Source organism: Chelmon rostratus, chromosome 9, assembly GCF_017976325.1.
Source record: "Chelmon rostratus isolate fCheRos1 chromosome 9, fCheRos1.pri, whole genome shotgun sequence".
Classification (NCBI taxonomy): domain Eukaryota; kingdom Metazoa; phylum Chordata; class Actinopteri; order Chaetodontiformes; family Chaetodontidae; genus Chelmon; species Chelmon rostratus.
In genome coordinates, this window is record NC_055666.1 from 17,117,230 (window position 1) to 17,141,342 (window position 24,113).

Below are 24,113 nucleotides of genomic sequence, written 5' to 3' on the forward strand. Positions count from 1 at the left end.
TTCACCTGTCATTTCACATTGCTTTAAAAAATGAGTGGTGTAAAATGAAAAACAGAAGAACAGTTTGATTACAGCTCAGTAATTTGCTTGTAGAAAGAATAAACAACTCTGAATGACTGCCAGTTAGATGTCTACATTACTGTTTTGCTCAGATTGTTGTTGATTTCAACATAGCCTGCATTTAATGAACATTTTTAGAAAGCGGTTGCACATTTCTCATTAATAATCTAAAATGCAGCCTTTCGGGACTTCATTAGTGCTTTATTTCACCAGAATTCATCGTACGTAGTTCTGCTCTGTAAACACGCCTGTTCTCCTTGATGTTGGGTTTAACAAATTGTGCGTGATTACATGGATGAGATCAACTAAACGTAGATCACAGTATTCTCATCTTTCTGTATTGGGACTGTAAAATGTCACCCCTTTGCCTTCTCTCATCTTTCCTCCCTGCTCTCTCCTCCACAGGGGCGTTGCACGCGCGAGAACTGCAAATACCTGCACCCACCTCCGCACCTGAAAACCCAGCTGGAGATCAACGGGAGGAATAACCTGATCCAGCAAAAAGCCGCGGCAGCCATGTTGGCTCAACAGATGCAGTTCATGCTGCCTGGAGCACAGTTGCAGCCCATAGTGAGCAGTCTACACTAAAACTACGATTTTTCAATTGAAGCAGTGTGTTTGAAAGCAGAAAGATCTTCCAAATATAACATGTAGGGTGTTTTTTAATTAATAAAATATTTAAAAATATACTTAGTTTAGGCCATGTGGCACATCAGCTTTGATTTATTTTAGTCTTTGTTGTATCTTTGGTTAGAACTTTTATTCACTTATTCAAGTACATCATAATTATCATTATTATTCTGAGCACTTTTAATTAGCAATAGTGAAGGTAGCTTTGAAAGGCCTGTCTAAGTCTTACTCAACTTTGGAAATGTGTCATTTGCTGAATTGAGAAGTGGTGATCCTTCATATATTATTAATTTATTTTTCTTAACGTTTAAAGTAATAGCATAGCTTGAGGTAAAAACACCCACAGTCCCGGTTATGTTACCATCAGTACCTCTCTTAAAGCAAGAGGAATCTCTGCTATATAATCTGCTATGTAGTTGTCTCTCTCATCTCTGCTGTTCTCTCCTTTCCTCAGACAACATTCCCAGTGACGCCCTCCCTGGCAACGAGTCCCAGTATGGCATTCAGTCCATATCTGAGCCACATGGGCCCAGGCATGGGCTTGATGCCTGAGCTGCTGCCCAGTACTCCCCTGCTGGTCCCTGGGAGTCCCACCGGCCTGGCAGCCATGGCCAACGGCACCTCCGCACAAAAACATGTGCGCACAGACAAGCTGGAGGTATGCGCGCTGCGTGCAGTTGTTGTGTTGCTATGTTTGGCCTAAGTATGATGAAAGGTAAATGTTGATCAGTGCTCCCAATGACCCTGCCAGGTTTGTCGAGAATTCCAACGTGGTAACTGCACGAGGGGTGAGAGCGACTGCCGCTACGCTCACCCCCTGGAGGCTGGCATGGTGGACTGCAGCGAGAACTCGGTCATCGTCTGCATGGACTACATTAAAGGCCGCTGCAGCCGAGACAAGTGCAAGTACTTCCATCCCCCGGCTCACCTGCAGGCCAGGATCAAGGCTGCACAGCACCAAGCCAGTCAAACCACAGCGTCCGCAGCCTTGGTGAGTTCTTCTCAACACTGTGACGGGGACAAATACTGAGAACATCAACTGACTTTGTATGATACAACGAACAGAAAAAACACAGGTGTAAACCAATACTCTCTTTCTTAAAACTTACAAATCAAAATTCACCATATCTGCTTGACACAGCAGTGAAACAGGAGAACATTTTCTTGTTCTTTACTTGGATATTGTTTACTGATGCTGTGAAGCATCCGGGTATCACTTTATCCCTCAGGCAGCTGTAGTCTGGGGATTATGTTTTTCATGAATGTCTGCTGCTGTGCATGTGTCTGAGCCTGTACTCTCAGTGAAGCAAGCTACAGGGGCTAAAGTTAGCATTGTGAGCAGCTGTAACGTAATCAGGTCAATCTGCAGAGCTGATGCAGAAAAACAAGAAAGCCAGTATTGGAAAAAGTTACAAAATCGAAAATTTGTTGATGTGGCTGCTAATGCTGTATGCTCATGAATGACTGTATTGTTTCTGGTAGTGCCATCCTGAATTGTCGCCAGTGGTTCACATTTTCACCCATTTGACGTTAAATGAATCAAGATTCTCACAGGATACTTAAAAACTATGCATAACATATTTATGACCGTTTGGCATCACATGCTAAAATGTGATATGTGTATATATTCATGTCATAATTATATTTCCCTGTTCTCTTGGTTATGTTCCACTGCAGTTGGATGTTTCAGCACAGGCCCCATTAGGGAATGAAGTCATAGCAATCCCATTTTGCTCTTGGCCTGACCTCTGGGCTGTCCTACATCACTTCAGCTAATCTTACACACTGCAGTGTCCTCTTGTGGTGGTAAACAGAAACATCCACATCAAGTGGATGTTGATGCACTCACAGAGGCTGTATATTTACTCTGAAAAAACACCAGCTAATGCAGTTTTTTTGTTTGTTTGTTTGTTTCAGGGAAATTGTTGATGTACTGTAATGCACATTTTGTAAGCAGTGTTTAAAAACTTCTCTCCTCCTTCTTCTGGGTTTCTCCCTGGCCAGGCTCTGCCTCCAGGTGCCATGCAGCCGCTACCAAAGAGGCCGATTTTAGAGAAGAGCAACGGAGCTGCTGCCACTGTCTTCAATCCCAACATGTTCCACTACCAGCAAGCCCTGGCTAACATGCAGCTCCAGCAACCAGCCTTCATCCCCACCGGTGAGTCTCTACACACATTAGCAACACTGAAACATAGTCCGGACAGTGTATTTCTTACCATGCATGTGGGCGGTAAACTGGAATCAGTTAACCGTTGGAACTTCTTGGCAGAATTTTTTTTTTTTTTATGTTTGACAACTATTCAACATTGTGGGAAACAGGAAGTTACAGGTGTAGTGGTAGCAGTATGCACTACAGTTTAACTGCTCACCTTTACCCTTTCTATCACACCACGCTTCACTTCCTCCCTTGTGTTGCTTGCATTTGCTTCACTCTTGCTTGACACGTGATGAGAGTTGTTGAAGCTATAAACAAAGTCAGAGAAGGCACGAAAAGTGATCACTTCAGAAGGCTATTATATGAGACTGCCGGTGCATGGATTATTGGGTGCATGCCTTGTGGGTTTGTTTAGCCTATCGAGTATTGGAAATCATAGAAGTCCTAATGTTATAAAGGAAAATAACATGTATTTTGCTGAAAGTACCAGTAAGTCATAGGAGCAGATAAACAAAAAAGTGAGACAGAGTAAAGGATATAGCCAACACCAGTCCAAATACTCTTAAACATATTGATGTTTTGGATGATTGTAATTTTCAACAGTTTTTACACTAAACTGGACATCTGCTTGTTTGTTAACATCAGGAGCGACTTGATTTGAAGGGTTTAATTTAGATTTGAAGGACGGGTTGGCAGAAAATGTATGATCATATTTTACTGCATTACATTAGCGCTGAAACAGTGAAGTAACTGGTTGTCAGAGAATGAATTGCCAACAGTCTCTAAAACTGCTTAATCATTTAACTTAATCATAGCTATTTTTCGGTTTTAGCCTCTCAAATGTGGGGATTTGCTGCTTTTCTCTGTTTTAAGTACCAAAAATTGTAACTTGCATATCAGGTGTTGAAGTGTTGGTCTGAAATGCTATGCAGTTTTAATGTGTCACGTTGGGCTGTCAGAATTTATCACAAGTATTTGCTTATGCCTCTGCACTGGCAACAGCTGTGGCCAGTGCAGTTCGTACCATTCTTATAACATGTTAAATGTTATCTCAGGAACGCCTTGAAGGAATTTCTTCAGATTTGACACAAATGTTCACATGACTCTAGGATGAACTGACTAAATTTTGGTGAAGCATACATCCACAAGGCGGTAATTCAATTTTATTTTTACAATTTTCGGACCATGCATTGATTAAATAATTAATGAAAATAGTCAATAGTTGCTCAGTTAAGGAGACTGTGCTAGTGAAAAAAAAAACTTATACGACACAAAACAACATTTTGGTCACATGTATTTGACACATAATGATACAAGAGACACTGCTAGGTATCAACACTGAAAAACATTTGCCATTAAGAGGATGGTAACTGCAAAGAATCAGTGGTTAGTGAAATGTTTGAAGTCTGTCATGAATTATTGATATGCCACGTGCCCAAATTACACAACATAGAGGTCTGCAGCCAAAACACCCACATACTGTACCTGTTCCATGCAGAAGGAGTACTCATGCACATTTAGTTTCATCTTCATTTCTTGCTGCATGGATACACCACTTCTACAATATGCTGATCAAAGCTGCTCATCAGCTGACACCGGTTTGGTTTTACACTCTCATCAACCTCAGTATTGCTTATGTCCTCTGAACTAACCTGAACCCGTTGACTTGCTGTTACCAATTATGGCTTCTTCTTTACTCCAACTCTTTGTCCTCTTTGTTTTCTTTTGTCCTCCTCCTGCTGTCTGTCTCGTCTGTTCACATCCATTTCTTGTTTTTCACACATGTAGCCATACATAATGTGACAGGCTCTGTTCTGTGCATGTTGCCCTCAGGAGCCATTGGTAGGTCAGCTATAACTATGCAATATATATGTGTTGGTGGAGCAGCCGCTTTATTGAATGATTGATTCATCAATTGGATGACAAAATGGCCGTACTGCTTAGCATGTTTTATCCAGTCTACTAAAAATCATGTATGCATTACATAACTACCAAGGGCTCTCCAAAGCCATAACATATGACAATTTCAATGGATGTTTCCTGCTATTGAGGCAGCCATTTGCTTTCATTCATACACCAGAAATATGGCATGTTTCTGTGGTAGATAGTGCATCACAGTGGATCCTTAGTTTCCCTATTTTGACAATGGATGGGTGGTGTTTTTTTTAGTATAAGTTTGAAATTGTAGTCTTTTGTGGAAAAGTAGACAGAAAATGTGGGGAGAGAGAGATGGGGAATGAAATGAAACAAACATTCTCAACTCAAACCAACAATGTTGCAAATTACATTGGCTGACAAGCCCTGGCATTAAAAAAGTTTTGACTCAAATGTTGAATCTGAAGCTCAGAAAGTTAAATCTAGAACTTGTATGATGCAGATGCAGATGTCATGCCTGACCTGAGAAATGGAGCTTTAAAAGCAGTCGTTGCTCATAAATGTATTATAATGTCACTGTGATGGAGAGTAAAGGTGACGATATGTTGATGCAGTACCTCTCTCTAACAAGGTCCAAGTTTCTGTAAGTTGATTTTTATACCATCCTGTAGTGAAAAGAAACAAGTGGTGGTCAGTGGTGGTGTAAAGTATAAGAAATGTGCAGGTAATGAGCTCAAACTGCTATGGTCCTTCAAAGTTGTCAGCATAGAGGTACATTCATACCGTTGGGAGGACATACCACAGACGATTATGTTAGCTACTGGAGTCCATAGCTATTCATTTTGGAGCTTTCATCCCATTGTCTTTTTCATTGCATCATGCCTGTGTGCCATCATGTGTGTCTCTCCGCAATTACATTAATGTCCGATTAGTTTAACAAGCTATAGTTTATCATTTCCACTCTGTGCGGCCATGCCTGGGTGTGCATGCGAACAGTATGTGTGCATGCGTGTAGGTAGCTCAGGTAGGTCCAGTACTGGTCCTTTTTGAACAATGGAGACATTTTACATGTTTTTACAGTACAGTACAGAATGTGATAGTCTAGAGGTGTTAACAGTGATTACAAAATATATTATATACTACTAAAATAATCCAAGATCTATCATAATCACTAATCTACCCCTACACACGAACACACACACTCACACACACATGCACATATAAAAGAAAGATAGATTGTCAGTTGTGGTGATGCTGATCTTAATTGCAGTCATAAGTCTTGTAGATGGTAATCAAAAAGTGCCTGCAGACTGTCATGTTGTGTTCATGTGTGTGCGTGTGTGTGTGAGAGAGACCACCTCGCTTATGCATTTCCTGACTTGACTTTGTGTTCTCCATCCATACCACATTTACCACTGGCTGCATGCTGATATTATGCTAGTTTTTTTTACCACATTTGGAAATAATTTCAGTCAGTAAACTTCAGCAGAAAGCAGAAACTCAGGAAGCAGAAAAAAGAAAAATAAATGTTTTCATGTGTCTGTTGCTGTCATAAGACACCATGAAATAAGTTTCTAGGATGTGTTATGTTGCTGCTGGTGGGAAAAGAGAATGTTTGCAACTGCTGTGATTGTAGTTCAGCTTTCGTATTTTTGTCTCATTTGGTCCAGTTGTGAATGCTGCTGCTTAAAGGACCAGTGTGTAGGATTTAGGCGGATCTATTGGCAAAAAAGGAATTTCATAATTATGTTTACATTAGCGTACAATCTCCTGAAAATAAGAATCATTGTGTTTTCGTTATGTTATAATGCGCTCTTTATATCTATAGAGGGAGCAGGTCCTCTTCCACAGAGTCTGCCATATTGCACCACCATGTTTCCACAGTAGGCCAGAATGGACAAACCAAATACTGGTTCTAGAGAGGGCCTTTCACAAACTGTAGGTTCTCGTAGGGGAAGGTGAGGTGAAGGGTATTTAGGTGGTTGTAATCTGCAACATCACTGCTAGATGCCACAAATCCTACATACTGTTCTTGAAAACAGTACTCCAGTGGTTTAACATTGCACTTCCATAATGTCGGGGCACTCATAAGAGACAGACTGAAATAAAAAGGGGCAAAATTAAAGCAGCAGAGGTCCAGATATCCTGACTTTTAGTCCCATCCACACACAGATTGTGATAAATCCTACATTTCCCATAATGCAACCAAAAGCATTTCATTAGACCCTCTCTACCTGGAAAATGCACACATCTTGTAAAGTCCAGGCTGTCAGTTTATAACACAAGCTTTCTGTTACAGGCTTTGCACACCCACACAGGTGTTTTCATTCACTCTATTTGATTAGGTCAATGTGATGTCACTAAATTACTTGTTCTAATAAGAAGGGCAATCGTGTATGATGTCCTGCCAAAACAGGTATAAAGAAAACAGCAGACATGTGGGTGACATGTCCATTAAGCACAATTGTATAGACTCCTAAAAAAAGGTCTGATTAGTCAACATAAATGAAAACACATGCGTGGGTGGACCAAGTGTCTACAGGGGCTTTAAAAATCTCAAGGTCGAGAAGACCCCTGCTGACATGATCAGAGGTTATTTTCTCAGACATTTCTAAAGACATTTCCATACAACTGCTCTCAGGCTTAGTAGACCTCCCAGTGACTGGTAAACTGACCCAAGTTCTCCTTTAATTTGTCCCAAGGTAGACATTATCTCTGGTAATCACTTTTACCTGCCTGTTTTCGATAGTACTTAAAGATGCTAATAAAAAGCAGATCACTGAGACTGTAAAATGAAAACAAATATTTTATATTCTAATGAATGCATGTGTGTGTGTGTGTGTGTGTTTGTTGCAGGATATTTATGAATTAAATGCAGAATGAAAGTGAGATGTTGAAATGTATCTTGCAAAGCCAGTCAGTCACTAAATCTGACACAATCACAAAATGATCAGTGAAAATAAGTTAGATTGTATCTGCAGGCTGACAGGGACTATTTCTGAAGAAGAGATAAACGACTGCCATAGCTGTGACATTATTGAAAAGGGTTTTTTCTCTTATGGCTCATTTGCTCCCTCCATACACACACCCTGTCCATTTGAATACAATTATCAGATACTCCAGTCTGATTTGATTGTATGATTGTGTATTGCCTTGTTTGTTTAACGACCATTTGTTGGTGAAACAATGCATTTTCTTTTATTTTGTAACCGGTTGGCTAATTAAATATGTGATTTTCTTTATCTCTATTTTGTTTGCATGTGTCTTGATACTTGTTCAAATTCATCCTGGCAATATCACTTGACTTGTGCCATGACTTTTGATCCTACACATTTTGCCATGGTAACCATATCATTCCTGTTCCCCCTCCTCCCCGCCCACATCCTCGTCCTCTGTCTTTCGTCTGACTCGCCTGAATAAAAGTTCCCATGATGCACGGTGCCACCACCTCCACTGTTTCGTCGGCTTCGACCCCAGTCACCAATGTTCCTTTCGCTGAATCTGCCGCCTCGAATCAGGTTTGCTCTTTCATTTCAGTTCTCTTTTATTTTAGCTCAGGAGGTTCTGAGTCAGAGTTCATATATTATGTTCACATTTCATCTGTCCTCACTTTTCAGTCTGTTGTGATGTGTGCAAATGAAAACAGAATTTATTTTGAGAAGAATCTCAGAATAGGTAGCTGTTTTCATCTAAATGTCCTAGTTTGGTGAAGAACCACTGTCCCTCTCAGTCTTCTATATAATCTATGGACATATGCAGCGTGTGGTCTGGCATCAGTAACAACCCTGCTATCATTTAAAAGCGTCTCCTTTTCTTTTTAGTGATTTACCTTTGGCATACAGTCTTGATTTTCCTTCCTGAGCAATATCGGCAAAAAATATCTGTATAAAATATATACACACACACACACACACACACACACACACACAGATTGTGATATCTTGTGAGTTTTTCATTGCAACATGGTTTTTATTGGAGGGTTTTAACATGTCATTATGGTCTGAATGCTTTTTTTTTGTACTTGGAATACAGGATGAAATTTAGATGGAAAATCTTAATCCACATAATTTGGCATATTTTTTTAACTTTCAAATTTGGTACAAATTTATTCATTTAATGGCTGTTGGCAGTTTCATTCGAACAATGAGTAGCAGTTATTCAAAATAAATGTTCTCATTGCAGAACTTGCTGTGGCCATTATTTGAAAAATGAATATTGTCAAAGTTAAAGTGTATAAAAACTGATTTTACTTTCTGAATAGTTTGCACACTGACTTAATCTTATTGATTCTTCTACTGCAGGTTACTATTTTGCAGATGTTTGTCTCACTGGGAATTCACTGCCACTCCTCTCCCCCCTCCCTCTCTCTCTTCCAGTAGACCCCTCAGAGCTTCTGACCCCTGATCCAGTGGAGCTCCAGTGCGTTCCCATGGAAACCCATTACTGTCCCGTCCCCAAACTGCTGGTGGCCGCTCCGGTGGCGCTAAACTCAGTAAGCCTTTCCCGAAACCCCAGTTAAAGTCCCTGAGGCCTGCGCACTACCAGGGCGGTCATCTTTCTGAATGCAGCAAACATGTGCCTCACCTACAGTGCACACTGACTGAGTGGCAATGTGAAAGTTATTATAAGATACTCTGAAAGTAACAAAGCTGCAAAGGTTGACGCAATACAAGCCTGGACGTATTACTTTTGCTTTAAAGCAGCCATCCTGATGCATACTGACTTGATCAGGCTGAGCAATAGAGCTCCCTCGTTCTTACAGCCATACATGCCCACACCTTAAAAGTGCAGCAGACATGTGCGCACACACACACACACACACACACACACACACACACACACACACACACACACACACATTTAAGACTACATGCCCTTTATGGGTTGGAGCCATCACACGAGGCAACCCAACACATTTGACTGTTCCAAAGTCAGAAACTCTGAAAAGCTAATTCTGGAAATTCAGACCATTCGAGTGGCAAAAGGACTCGCTGCTGGTCTACAACCATTACGTGTTGTCAAAATGAAAGTGTTTCATATCATGTCATGTTTACGTTTCAAGATGGCTACAAATGTAACATTTGTGTTGTACTACATCTACCATTCAGTTTGTTCTCATGGTCTCATCTCGCCTGATGAAACATCAGTGAGTTGTTGTTCATTTGTTTGTGCCTTTGATTTATCTGCTCAGCTGCAGGGGAGACTTAGTTTCCCAAAAGAATTCAAATCACCTAACAGCAAATATTGAAAGATCTTATTTGCAATTAAAGGCAATATCTGTCATTACAAAAATACTGTGTATCAGCCTATAGCTCATATTGTAAAATGTAGTAATTACAGTGATTGCCACTTTAAAATTTATATTGTTCCATACATGTTCAGTATGATTTGAATCAGTTTTGGTCCCCCAGTTTCATGGTCAGTATTGATACTGAAATTTCATGTAAAACAACAACCTTAAAAAACTACAAATTGACAGAGTGAGGTAAAATTAGGACTCAATCACTTCTATATTAAAGGAGTTGAGAGATTTTTAAAAATGTGGCTCTTAATTTCGTGATTTAAGAAAAGATTTGTCTTAAAGCAGGTGAGGTTATATTCTCTGTGTGAAAAGAGTGTGTCTCTGGAAAAATACAAGTACTAAACCAGACAGCTCACATGATTAAAACTGTTGAATCTGAGTGATGAGGTGTCTTTAGTCGCGATGTCTGATCAGTGATCATTTCTTGGCCGTGGAGGGTAATCGTCAAATGACTGAAAAGGAAGGTTTGTTTGTCCTGTTTGTGATTCGATATCCAAACATGGTGTAAAAGAATGACAATCTACAGGTGTTGACTTATTACAACTTTGCCACAAACCCTGTTTTGCTGTGTCTAACTCACCTGAAATCACAGTAAAGACAAAATGATATTTCTGAGGGTCAGATCCAAGATGAGAGACTTTTATAATTGGCACATCTCAAACTTCGTATCAGAGTTATTGCACAAGATGGAAGCTGAATTTGTTTCCTGATGTTGTGCCTAAAGTCAGTGTGTGCCAAGTGGTGGTATATGCAAGGAGCTGCCCCCATTTAATGCAATACCTGAATAATTCCACCAAATAAATGTCTCCCTCTCAAACGCAGAGATGTATTTTGACAAGGCAATTTCTTTGTGTAATTGTCTCCTTTGATGAGGCTTTTGGATTGAGTAAGTGGCACAAGATTTGTATGTTTTATGGCTCTTCAGGGAGAAAGCTTAGAACTTGAAAATGTCCTGTCTGACTTTATAATATGTCGTCTTTTCTACTGATGTGCCCTTTTTGTCAAAAGTCGTCAGACTCTGAATACGGCAGCCACAGTTATTATAACCTGAACTGAGCTATGGTAAAGCCAGGAGATGGAGGAATAAGTCACCCGTTTGATGTCTGATGGTTAAAAAAAAAAATGATGAACCAGTTGGAGTCATGATTTCCAAATGTCTGTAAGGAATTGCTCTATAGGTGTGTAAAATTGAAGGTAAGGCTTTGGAAACTGGGCTGAAATCACTTTTATCCAAATTCAGATGTGCCTCTCTCAAGTCTCCTCAAACCACCACTGTCAATACACTGTAAGAACAGACCAGTGCTCAAAGATCAATGTGTTGTTTGGTACATTATTACAAGAGTAAATCACATCTGTACTAGTTTCTTCTCAAGACAGCTGTGCTGTCTTTGCATTTATGTAAAGAAATAAATCAGCGAGTTGTGTGCATACGTAAGTGTGTTGAAAGAGACAATGAATCACATATTTGGTTATTTGTAAATGCTGCAGATATTAAGGCATTTCTCACTGAGCATTGTTCATTTTAAATAATGTTATTGTGTCGTGAATGTATCTAATGCAAAAACTACACATGCCCTTCTAAAAGACAGGCATGTTGAAATGTAATGATTCACTATATATAGACTATTTCTGAGGTCACATAGGTACCATGCTGATACTGTGTTAGACATATTAAAGTATGTGTATTGTTATATAGATTTATATTTAATGTCAATGAGTGGTGTGACTACTTTTAGAAATATCTTTCACTCTCAGAAAAGGTAGAGCAGAATTGTACAAGTACATTACTGTACCATTTCTTGCTAGTCAGTTTTTGTATCCCTACCTTCAAAGGTACCCAAAGTGCCCAAAATGCACCTAGAAACAATGGTATAATCATTGGACAAAACTGAGAAAATCAGCCTGTTATCCTTTTTTTCACATGCTGTGGATTGGCCAGTTCTCTACTGTACTGCAGTTCTTGTTTCTGTTAACTCCCACTCTTCATCCGGGAGGCTGCATACAGAAGTGACAGTGTAGACACACCATTCGATGGGAGGTGATAGTGCTGTGACAAAGATGTAATCCCTCACCGGCTTCCCAACCATTAACACTGTCAACTGTGTTCAATAGGGCCAAGTTGGAAGCACCACCTCCTGGGATTGACCCTGGGTTTGAGTAGGTGAATGTTACCACCTGGGCGTCCTGTGCTACCTTAACTGTAGCAACTGTACCTTAAGTTCACATTGAATTGGTATAAATGTGTCCCTTAAAGGAACAGCACACATATTTGCTTTTTTTCCAAGTAAGATGAGAAGATATATACTGCTGTCTGTTGATGTTTGTGTGTCGAATATGAAGCTACAGCCAGCAGCCAATCAGCTTAGCATAAAGACTGAAAACAAGAGGCAACGGCTTGCCTCAAATTATCTAAAAGCTCATTAGTTAACATATTGTATGTTTGTTTATGTAGTACAGAGAAATGTAAAAACAACAATTTGTAGTTTTAGTGCAAGTTATGTACAGTAACTATGGCTGTGTCTCATCTGGTGGACAAACAGTTTAACTGCAATTCTGCAATTTCTTGTTACTTATCAGCCAACATATACACAGACGCAGTATATCTACAGTTAGCTAATATCACCCGATTTATCAGCCTCACTCTACTTTGGACAGAACAAGAATATTTTTTTCCCCCTTGTTTCCACTCTTCGTGTTAAGCAAAGCTAACAGTCTCCTGGTTCAAGCTTCATATTTACTGCAGAGACATGACAGTGATGCCAGTCATCTAATCTAACCTCAGTAAATAAGCATATTTCCCAAAATACTTAAGTATTTATTTAAAGTACCATTTCCTTTTAAACCATATGTAGCCCACTATATGCCTGTTATCATACATTTGTGAAGAAATGTACTTTTTGGTACAGAAACGTACTTCTCCTTTGAGTGTGTTGAGCAGCTACATTTTCTCTGTGAAGAATTTGAACAGAAATTGTCCTCTCCTACACAATTTAATGATTGATGATCATGTATGATGATGTAATTGATGATTAGAATGTCCAGACAAATCAAGTTTGTCTAAATCTTACAGCTTTGAAAGACTAGCTTTGTCCAGCCAAGAAAACCCCTCTCTCTAGCCTTCGTCTCCTCTCCCCTTTACATCATTATGCCTTCACTAATTGCCATCCAGCTGGAATAAAACAGAATACTTGATTAATAAATTGTGCCTCTTGAGGGCATTTGAATTTTTAAGTACTTTTGGACGTATGTATTGGTGCACAAGAGCGTGTCGGTTAGGGGGATTGCAGTGTGGCGTGAGAAAAATAAGTTTTTACCTCTGTCCCTCTCTCATTCTCTTGTACTTGATTTCCTTTAGGCCTCATTGTATTTTACCCATACAGTCATGAATCATTACTCTGGAATATGCAAAATGCTCTGATCATTGTGTCCAGTGACCAGATCCTTTAGCATGTGGACAGTTAATTCGGTCCTGAGCATACTTGTGTTGCCCGGGGCACAAACAAAGGGCCTTATTTCTCGATCAGTGTATAAAGATGTGATAGCTGTGTATGAAAGTGACGTATTAACGGTAAGTTAAGCTTTTTTTTTAGGTGACATTTAAAAAAAACACAGCATGGAAATACAAAAACTCATTTATACATAGTTAATAGTTTGTGTAGACCAACAAGAAAAAAGATATAATATGAAAATCATTTGTATACAATGATGGAGTCATTGGTAATGGTAATAGTTGCTGTTGCTGTGGCAACAAAATGACAACATGGCTACCTTTCTATTATCCTAATTGTGAATTTTTTCACATTCATTGAAATAACATACAACACTAACTTATTCAAAAAGGGAATGTCTAATTAGTTTGTCTTGTTATTGCGACGTGATTAAATATTTTGTATGGAAAACTTAAATCCTTGTTATATCCAAAGGTCCTTAGGGGAGATCAGGTGTTTATTTTGTTTTGTTTATTTGACCTTAATTGTTTTTTTTGTTCTCGTACATGGTGTTTTTGAGAAATAAGAATGGACTTTGGCTTTTAAAGCTAACACCTATCTGTCAGGGAGGTGAAGAGGCTTTTGGACTAATGAAAAGATCTTCATCTTTTTCTGTAAAATCAAACTAGTCAGCAATGCTCACTGTTCACCTCCTGCAGACTGGACAGCCCTTGCTCAGTTTCCTCTGTATGGAGGCTTTCATTAGTGAGTTCTGTTTCAGTTTTAGCCAAGAAGGTGGTCCAGAAGCCTCTTCCTGCCCAGCTGTGCTGGGTGATGTCGATCCTTGCTGAGGTGTATACGAATGTGTGATGTTCACCTTGTTTGCACTTATGTACATAACTCTGTCAAAATACTCAAAATTTATTTTGAATAAATATAGATAAAAGAGTTGATTAAAAAAATCAAATCAATGTATTGTTAATGATGTATGTCTATCATTTTATTACAGTAAAAAAAGATTGCTTTGAGGGATCTGTCCTTTTGTTTCTTTGCTAGAGCCCTGTTATTTGCCAAGCATGACATTGCCTAGCTGTAAACCATGAATGGTTTGCTTTAAAAAAAAAAAAGAAGCTTTTTTCTGTTCATTTAGTGGGATGTTTTTGGTTCAACAATATCTCAAACAAAAGGGGTGGATTAGAAGAAATAGTTTGTCTGGAGCATACATATTATAAACCAGTACTAACCTTGTCCTTAAATGCTCATCATGAATACACAAGTGCAGGTGCAGTATTCTGTCCTGTAATGCACCAAAATAAAGCAAAGAGGAGCTCCACCTGCAGGCTGAAAAGCAGCCAGGAAAAAAAGAAAAACTGGTACAAAAATGAGACTTTGGAGGGACATGGATGTGAGATGTGTTCACAGGGTTTTAAATTCACTTTCATTTTGTCATTTTGTGGAACGGGTTATTCTTTGCCCCCTTGGTGTCATTATCCAAAACAACAATAAATCTGAATTCTCCTCAGGATTTTAGTCAAAATTGCAAACAACTTGGTTTTCCAATGTTATTCTTGCATCAGCAGCAACATCCTTAAGCAGCTTGTTTCCTTCAGATTTGGACATGTGATGTTCTTCAATTGCTATTAAAGCCAGCGATTTTGTTGCCATGGCACTTGTCCTAGTGGTGGACTGACTGAGTCATTCTGGTGAATCGGTTCACAGCCCTCTGACTCCACATGTGGGGAAAAGTGCATGTGGAGTGGACTTAACGTACTGCGGGTTTCCAGTCACCAACAAGTGAATAAGATTTAGCTTTTGTTTTAAAACTGATTTTTTTGTTACCATTATTTTAACACGATTCAGTTGTAATTGTGCCTTTATCATGCATGGTGAAGATTTCCTTTCACGTTCTACATTTAAATTGATTTAGATTGATTGAAATCAGGACATGTATTGAGCGTGTGTAAAACTTGTCCCTTTATTTAAAATCCTATGTTGGTGAGTCGTTATTAAATTGGGTACAATGAATGACTGAATGGTAACCTGTGGAAGATGATGAGGGCCAAAGACTGTTCAGGACTAAGCCATATGAAAAACTCTCTCTGACACTCTAGGACAGACTTGAAAGTGACTGCTGTTTCTAAGTCAACTATCGTTTCACTCTGTTTTCTGCTTGTGGTGCTTGTATGTGCTGCTGTGCTACATGCCAATTTATTTTGCAGTGTATAGCTATTAAGAGTAAGTTACTGTGCCTATGATGAGTTCTGCAATTTCTGTTTGACCTTTAATAAAACTCATAATTGTGATCCCCTTGTGGTGTGTTTTGTTGTTCATCTACCATTTATCTCCTGAATTGTGACATTTTGCCCATGTATGACTGGATGATATTAAAATGAAGGATGAATGAAGGGTACATTTTCAGTTGAAGTCATTGATGTCATGAACATAGCCTGACAATATATTAATATAGTGCAAGATGTTGTGTTGCAAGATAACTACTGACATTAGCAAGCCAATAAATACACAAACTCACAAAATGACAAGAAAGGAAATATTCTTAGATCTATTTTCTGTCTTAAGCAGACAAATGCAACCATATACCTTCTGAATTCAAGTTTCTCTTTTACTGATCTAAGATGATCTTAACTCATTGTAAAACCAATTTAATACAAAACTCACCAAAGAAGACATTCAGGAATATAGTATTATAACAATGTATTTGATGATTATTGCTCTGCCTTTATATATAAGTGAGAGTAGATAGATAGACATGGGGGGGGGGGGCATTGCAGTTACACTGTATATTTCTCAACCACTAGCCCACTAGTACACATTCTTAAATTGGATATTCATAAATATGAAATAAAAATGGTTATTTCTACAGCTATTATCTACATTTTTATCCAGTTGTATTTAATTGCATTACCTTAATTCAATAGAAATATCTGACTTGTAAGTGGTAAAATGTATATATTTAAAATTAAACGTTTTCTTACAGTTCCTGGCATTCTGAAGTAACTAATTAACATGTTTGAACTACCATGAGAATAATATTTGCATGGGTTCAAATTAAACTTGTTGATAGGAGCCATGTTTGCAACATCTGTAAAGCTTTTCCAGTATTTACAGCCCACTGCTGTAGGGAAGGGGCTTTTATTCTGAAAATAATCACACCGGAAAACTTGTTGTCGTTACCGGAAACCAAGCTGTTAGCTTCAGGAAATCAGTTGCTGGAAAAAGGTCTCCTTGCCGTAATCAAACCAAACTTGCCCAGCAGAGAGTCAAACATACACTGAAGCAGCAGCAAATTGTAGCCAATGGACCCGCGGATTATAATATTTAATCTGCGGTTTATCCATCGATAGGACGCACGAGTGCCGAAGCGCCGGGCCGGGCCCGGAACCAGAACCAGGCCCGGTCAGACGGAAATAACCAGCGTTGCGTTTTGCGACACCGGCGGGCTGCTCTGTGTGTGTCGGAATTGGCATGCTGTCTGTAGGGGAAGTGTAGTGTATCATCCTGACTTGCTGTCTGTAACTAGACAGCAAGTTTGCCGATGAGTCTCCGGCACTTCTGGTTTATCAGATCGGATGTAAAAGGCTTGAGGCTCGAGCATGGAACAGCGTGAATTTAGCCAAAAACGAGCTAGCCTTAACGCTAGCTAACAACAGAGTTAACGTTAACGGGCATCAACTTTTACTCGCTAACTAACGTTAGCGAGGTAGCGTATAAAAACACCGAGCGCAACTATCGGGTTCATGTAAATGTAGAGGAGTAATTTTAGGTCGCCTGACATTCGTCAGTTTGCTTGTTAGCTCTTTGAAAGGCCTGATAAATGTTTATTGTGCGAGTATAGCAGTGTAGCTAAGTCGTTAGCTGCTACGTTAGCCTGCCTCGACCGCCCCAATGAAAGAATACAAAGTGGTCGTGCTGGGCAGCGGCGGCGTCGGTAAGTCCGCGCTGACCGTCCAGTTTGTCACCGGCACCTTCATCGAGAAATACGACCCAACCATCGAGGACTTTTACCGAAAGGAGATCGAGGTGGACTCGTCGCCGTCCGTGCTGGAGATCCTCGACACGGCGGGGACAGAGCAGTTCGCCTCCATGCGAGATCTGTACATAAAGAACGGACAAGGCTTCATCCTGGTCTACAGCCTGGTCAACCAGCAGTCATTCCAGGTACCTGATATACAAGACACCGTCAACCACATACAGGTGGAAACTGTTCATAGTTTGGCAGCTAATCGGGGCATTAAGGCGCTGTCTTGGGGTGTGATTCATACTACTTATGTGGTGAGTGCTGCTAACTGCATAGCCGTGCACCATCAAGATTTTATGTTTCAAAGACGGAAATGAATCTGGTCAAAGATGTAAAAATTTGATCTCGTGAGAATCATGTAAAACCAGTGGTGCTATAGTGAACTCACAATATGCTCTCATGGTGACTCGGCATCATGGCTGTTCCGTGGTACCTGTTGTTTTGCAAAACAATAATTGACCGTATATCGAAATGTGTTCGCAACTGAAGAGATAAACAATCCATCAAAACTTGCAAGTAATTCTGAAAAGCAGTAATCGACGCTTAATTTATTCAATGCACAATGACGTGTTCGGTTTTAAGCAATGTTATGACAACATGACACACATGAAACATTGTACAAGTAAGCGCATGGAGACATGCACGTCTGCCGTCCTTCAAATGTCAGCGAGCTATAAGCTGGCTAACAGCCTAAGGTGTCAGTGTGCACAACAGCTTCGTAGTTAAAAACTTCCTTCCCAAAACGTTTCAATCCGGCCAAACCGGGTTTTTTTTAACAAAAAAACTCTCAATAATGAAATGCCACATAAGTGGAAAGTGAATATAATCTACACATTTAATAAACACAGCAGTATTGATATATGAAAATGCAGGAGAATTTCTCTGTTCTGTTACTCTTACTGTTTTCACATTTAGTAAACAAAAGAAGTGTACTTATGTTTTCAGCTAACAGGAAATGATGCAATGCAAAAGTCGAACTGCGATTTTGGATTGTCATAGCAAGTTAAACTTCACAAATAGAAAGGGGGAATTTTAAATACATTATTTGTTGACTAAAATCTTCCTTTATCTGCTTTGCCCCCATACTGAATTAATTAAACTTTTTACAGCTGTTTGTCGACATGTGGTTTTTGCATTGCTTTAACAGTGCAGCTATAAATTAGCTGTTTCTAAGTATGCATACAGAGTTTCTCACTTTTCCAGAGTGAACACACTGGATGTTGAAAATCTGTTCAGAAGAAGTTGATAGTATAGCACTGGAAAACAACCACATTGGCATGGAGATAATTTGTCCCATTACTACATACTGCCTGTGGTTTTCATGAGAAACCACACACCCACATCCTCTCCTCCTTTGTCTTTCAGGACATCAGACCAATGCGAGACCAAATAGTGCGAGTGAAGCGCTTCGAGAAGGTGCCGCTGATCCTGGTCGGGAACAAAGTCGACTTGGAATCTGAGCGCGAGGTCGCCGGGTCAGATGGACGAGCTCTGGCTCAAGAGTGGGGCTGCCCCTTTATTGAAACTTCTGCCAAGAGCAAGACTATGGTGGACGAGCTGTTCGCAGAGATCGTCAGACAGATGAATTATTCCACACTGCCTGAGAAGCAGGAACAGTGCTGCACAGCCTGTGTGGTACAGTGAGGAAGAGGTACAAGTGCTGCCATTCCTATCTTCTTTTGCATGGTTGCATTCATACTCGTGCTTTGCCAAAGAGCTCACAAGCACAGCACAGTTGGCCGCTCACTAATTTTACAAAATGTGATAAAATGTCCCTGCAGTGGCTGTGTAAAAATGGTTCACAAGCTGAGGAGAAATGTGACACATGGATGACTGTGTGGTGTTTCAGTGCAGTGTAAGAGAGAGGAGCGGTTTGGTTGGAAGTGAGAAAGAGGAGTGGGTGGTGCTGCTCTGCGCAAACCGTTGGTTTAGCTTGTTATCATAAGATTGCAGAAAGTATGTGGCATGAAGAATACAACTGTATGAGCAGCTCAGGGCAGGGAGGGAAAAGACCCTGAAGAGTAGGGACTAATGAAGCAGACAGTCCTGTGTGCCGAGCCGTACAAAGAGGAAAATGTGACATCCTGAAAAAACAGGAAGTTCGCTTTGGAGTCTGTGACAGATGTTGCCTGTGTTAACCACTGCACACACACACATGCACTCAGAGAATGCCAGTTTTAGTCATTTAAACTTGTTTTTCTCTCTGTCTCTCTCTCTCTTTTTTTTTAACAGATTCATAATTTGTCTGGATCACAACAAGTATTTTGATGAACCATGAACCTGGGGACAACCGGACTTTTGAGCCTTCTGGCAGAAACTTACCACAGCTGGTAATGTTCCTGTTCAAAGTGGTTTCTGACTGTCATCAAGCATCTGACAGGAAAGACGTCGGCCCTATTTTTGATATCATAACTGTTAAAAGACGTTTCTGCTGCAACCTTAACGGCCTTTGCGATGACCCAGGATGAAGTCAGACAGACTTTTAACGAGCAAGAACGGCCATCTGTGAATTTCGGTCTTTTTTCCCCCCTTTTAGTCGGAAGTATCCCTGAAATAATAAGCAGGAGTGTTTGTGAGGTTGCAGCTTCTTTTTAAAGCTGCTTTAATCACTATTATATACTTTATTATTACTTGTATTATGTCTCAAGTTTGGAATTTGACAAAGTATTTCATAGTATTGAAACATTTTGACTTTTAAGCATGCATACTTCGACTAGTTTGCTGCCCAGGTAAACTGCTCCCTTTATTTGGAAAGTTTTGTCTAAAATAGTTCTTCTGACTGACACAATTTACAGCGAGTGTGTATTACAGTCTGACATTTTTTAGCATCAGGAAACCTCGACAGGATGTGCGACTTGGTGGATTAAACCTGTAACATTTACATCAAGTCCAGTCTCCTGCCCTGTAGTTTAAGCATTTCCTTTATTATTATCGCAGTAGCCTGAAGCAGCTAAACTCATCTGAAAACATGCATGCTCAAAATTGAAAATGTCCTGCTAAATCAACTTGAAGTGATAAGGAAGAGCCATTTTACTGTTTTTAGCCGAATTCTGTCAAAGTCTCTACATGGCATGAATCGTGTGGACGCAGGTCTTCCATTTCAGTTTTCTCGAGGAGTCTCTGTGGGAGAATGATTTTGGAACGACCAAAGGAAGCTCACAGTGCATATTTGTGTTTGACTACATGACGTGTGTTGCTTTAAATTCAGGAGATGCTGATTTCTTGTCATCAAATAACTCTCGCTGCAATGTGGTTTGATAAAAGTTCTGGCACAGTTAATCAGATTTAACTTTGTATTTTTCTTTTTCTTCTAGTAACCTATTTATTAAAAACTAATGACATGGGTAGCCAGTTTTAAATTTTTCATTTTATACTAGTTTTCGCTTTTTGTGACTTTTCAGGATACATGGTACATTGTTCTTTTCGGGTTTTTGTTTTTTGAAGGTGAGGATTTAACAGAGCCTTAAATAATTTCTGTTGCATTCTGGTCTCATGTCTCTTATTTTTTTTCCTCTGACGGTTAAACAGTTGTCATCATTTGGTAATAAACATGCCTTTCTGCGATTGTCACTGGGCACAGTTACAGTATTATCTATGATACACAACTAGTTCTTTGTGACCGATGCTAGTTTTCTGCCTGCTGACCTCAATCTGCAACATTTCTAATTTCAGCTTCAGAAACAGATCTTCACCTCCCCCCCAGTTTAGAAACCGTTCTTCCATAGGAAGCCATTCTGTAATTTAAATGAAACTAGTCCACTTGGTCATGCTACTATGAATGATGTAAGCCTTTGCCACAAAGCTGCTATGTTCGATATGTTTATAACAACATTGTATCAGTGAATGAATGTGACTGTGTGAAAGGCGTTACTCATCGTCATGAACCTACAGAGAATTATGAATCTTTAGCTCATCTCAGCTTTACAGAGCTTCATAGTGAGTTTCAGCTCATTGTTTAGTTCACCAGCGGCAACTTTACTGTTCACCCTCATAACATCGTTTTCACCCGTCACAGGCAGCAAAAAAGCTCTATAAACCCACAGTGAAGTACCAACACAAGCAACACACAGCAACCAGAGTGTTAATGACTAGCTGGTGAACATAGTGGAGCATTCAGGAGCTACGGAGACAGATATCAGGAGTTTGTATGGCAGAGGTATAAGAGAATCAATGTTCTACATACATACATCAGGTGGTCAGGAACACACCTTTAAATGAGTGCTAATGCTGCTCTGTAGCTGCTGGGTGTCAACAAATAAGCTGGCAATATCTGCTTGGACAGTAGCGATATGTCAGTGTTGTGTCCACAATTCGTTTCTACTGCCCTCAAGTGGCACAAAAAAAAAAATCAAGTCTAAGTTAAAGAATAGGGTCAAGCTTTGTTTCAACTCTTTCTTAAAACGATACTCTCATGCCCTTCTGGGGCCGAGCCCCTAATGAGAGTTTAGTACAGGAGAGGTGCACCAGTTTCCTCTAACAGTAAGTGAAGCAGGACAAACTCCACCGTCATCTTTCTGTGCAAAAATGCATCATAGATTAGGAAGCTTCTGCAGTCTGACAAAGCAAGCAACTATCTATCAGAGTCTCTTCTCTCTTAGTGTTTTCTTGCTCAGCAAGACAACATTTTATAATTTTCAGTATTCATCCCACGTTTTGCACCTTTTAGTTCTGTTTGAAATGTAACAAAAATATCCAATTGTTAGTTGACTTATTAGTACAGACTGAAATATATATATTAGGTTTTTGTTTTTTTTACAGTAACTGCCATATGTTGATTAGTATCGATTAGTAGGACTTCACATAATGGCAAATATGATGTGTCTGGTCACATCTGATGAAAAGACAACAAAGAGTTAAAACTTTCTGAAGCTGCATTGTCTAAAAATACCATGCTACACTTTCCACTTGTGTGTGTGTGTGTGTGTTTTCATGCACCAGTCTGGCAGAGTGCAGTGGAGTTGGTGTGCGCTTTGCAACTTCTTTTTTTTTTTGCATTTGTCACACATGGCACTGCTGTAGTTTTCACATCCCACGGAGCACAAAGCTGGCTCTTCATCCTCTCGCTCTGCGGTTGTCAGATGGAGCTGCTGGGTGCTCGCTGAGCCTGTGCTTTATTCACCGAGCTGGCAGCAGTTGCTGTGAGAGGAGAGGGGCGCTGACGTCTCAGAGTTAACAGGGTCACCGCAGCTCCTTGAGGGGGAAAATAACAAATTTTGAGTGTCTTGTCCTCGGTCCTGCTGGGTTTATCTCTGTCCACACCACAAGAGTGCTTTAGACATCTACAAACAAAAACTAGCAGAGGCCACCAGGCTATCAGCTGCCTGCAGTGTACAGTAGGTGCCAGTAAGCTGCAACGACACTATCATCCCACAGAAAAACACAATCATCACTAAGAAAGAAATTCATTTATTTATATTGTAGCTCAGGATGGTTTGGACATTTCTGTCACACCCAAGGTTGCAATAACTGTTCAGTGATCAAGGAAGTAGTCAGATCCTTCACCTATGTAAATTAGTGATATAGCAATGTGAAAGTATTCTATATTTTACAATAGAGTGGGAAAGCTGTGGAACGCTCCAAAAACACCTGTTTGGATCATTCCACAGGTAAACAGGTTCATTGGTAACAGGTGATAGTATCATGATTATGTATGAAAGGAGCATCCTGGAAGGGCTCAGTCGTTCACCACTTTGTGAACACATGATTGGATAAAGGATGTTACTACATGGGCTCAGGGACACTTTATAAAACTGTTGTTCGTAAAACGGTTTGTTTGCAAATGATTGCTTTCTGTTTTATTTACGTTTTAAACAGTGTCAGTCATAGTAACATAAGTATTAGCATTAAAACATACTTAAAGTATCAAAAGTAGGAGTGTTTCTTATGCAGCAGAATGGCTATTGTTGGATTACTATTGGTGATCAATGATTAGTGATTTTTATTATTTGGTTTATATAAGCGATCATGAAAAACAAACACAATAAAGCAGTTTGACAACTGAAGAAAAAGCGAAGAATAGAAGAAAGAATAGAAGTAGATTGTCAACTTAAGGTAGTAAAACATGGAATCACTGAAAACTGTAATGCTTCCCATTAAATTTAGTCATTAAAAAGCTGTTAAAAGAGTTAAATGTATCCTGGACATCTAAAGAAACCTCACATTTAGCCAAATTTAGCCCATTTGTGTGACTTCTTTCACCTACAAGTTCTCACTAGGTTCATGTGAGGCAGCCTGACACCAAGGACGTATGAAGTCAAAACATGACCAGCAGTGATAATGTGCCCCTGGAGCCCAGCTGTCGGTGTCAAGTACAAAACGTTAATGCCCTGATTCCTCTGTGGAGCTCCGTCAGCAGGTTTGCTGGTGTACACCTGCGTGCACCAGGTACAGGAAGTCTTTACATCACACGCTGCCCAGATTTTTATGCTGTATTTTGCAGTTTGCTTGTGTCTCATACAGTTTAAAGGACAGTAACTCTTTGAAAGAGACAAGGCAGTTATTCACTGTCACTTGAGAGCCTGGGCCTGGCCGTTTGTCTCATGCACAGAGAGCAGGTCTTGTGTCCCAGGTGTTGAAACAAAAGATCCTGGACATCATGAGACATATGGAGATATCTATTGCCCCAGA

At 39.8% G+C, this 24,113-nt stretch overlaps 2 protein-coding genes across 3 annotated transcripts in view; both read left to right on the forward strand.

Annotated features, from left to right (window-relative positions):
* mbnl3 (muscleblind-like splicing regulator 3) overlaps positions 1–15,740 on the forward strand; it is a 31,512-nt gene extending 15,772 nt beyond the window's left edge. For both annotated transcript variants that reach the window (XM_041944086.1, XM_041944087.1), the window contains exons 3-8: positions 466–630; positions 1,145–1,348; positions 1,442–1,681; positions 2,695–2,848; positions 8,144–8,238; positions 9,097–15,740. In XM_041944086.1, coding sequence (XP_041800020.1) covers positions 466–630; positions 1,145–1,348; positions 1,442–1,681; positions 2,695–2,848; positions 8,144–8,238; positions 9,097–9,099 — 861 coding nt within the window. In that variant the 3' untranslated portion in view covers positions 9,100–15,740. The remainder of the gene's footprint in view (positions 1–465; positions 631–1,144; positions 1,349–1,441; positions 1,682–2,694; positions 2,849–8,143; positions 8,239–9,096) is intronic.
* Positions 15,741–16,661: 921 nt separating this feature from the next.
* rap2c (RAP2C, member of RAS oncogene family) lies at positions 16,662–21,056 on the forward strand. Its single transcript, XM_041943601.1, has 3 exons — positions 16,662–17,626; positions 18,852–19,137; positions 19,719–21,056. The coding sequence occupies exons 1-2, from the start codon at positions 17,354–17,356 to the stop codon at positions 19,128–19,130; spliced, it is 552 nt and encodes a 183-aa protein (XP_041799535.1). The 5' UTR covers positions 16,662–17,353; the 3' UTR covers positions 19,131–19,137; positions 19,719–21,056.
* The last annotated feature ends 3,057 nt before the right edge of the window (positions 21,057–24,113 follow it).

What these genes read in the sequence shown, in the direction of transcription:
- rap2c (XM_041943601.1), top strand. Translation starts at nt 17,354, where the DNA reads ATGAAAGAATACAAAGTGGTCGTGCTGGGCAGCGGCGGCGTCGGTAAG. An exon ending in TCAACCAGCAGTCATTCCAG is followed by an intron (nt 17,627 to 18,851) that starts GTACCTGATATA and finishes TTTGTCTTTCAG; the next exon opens with GACATCAGACCAATGCGAGA.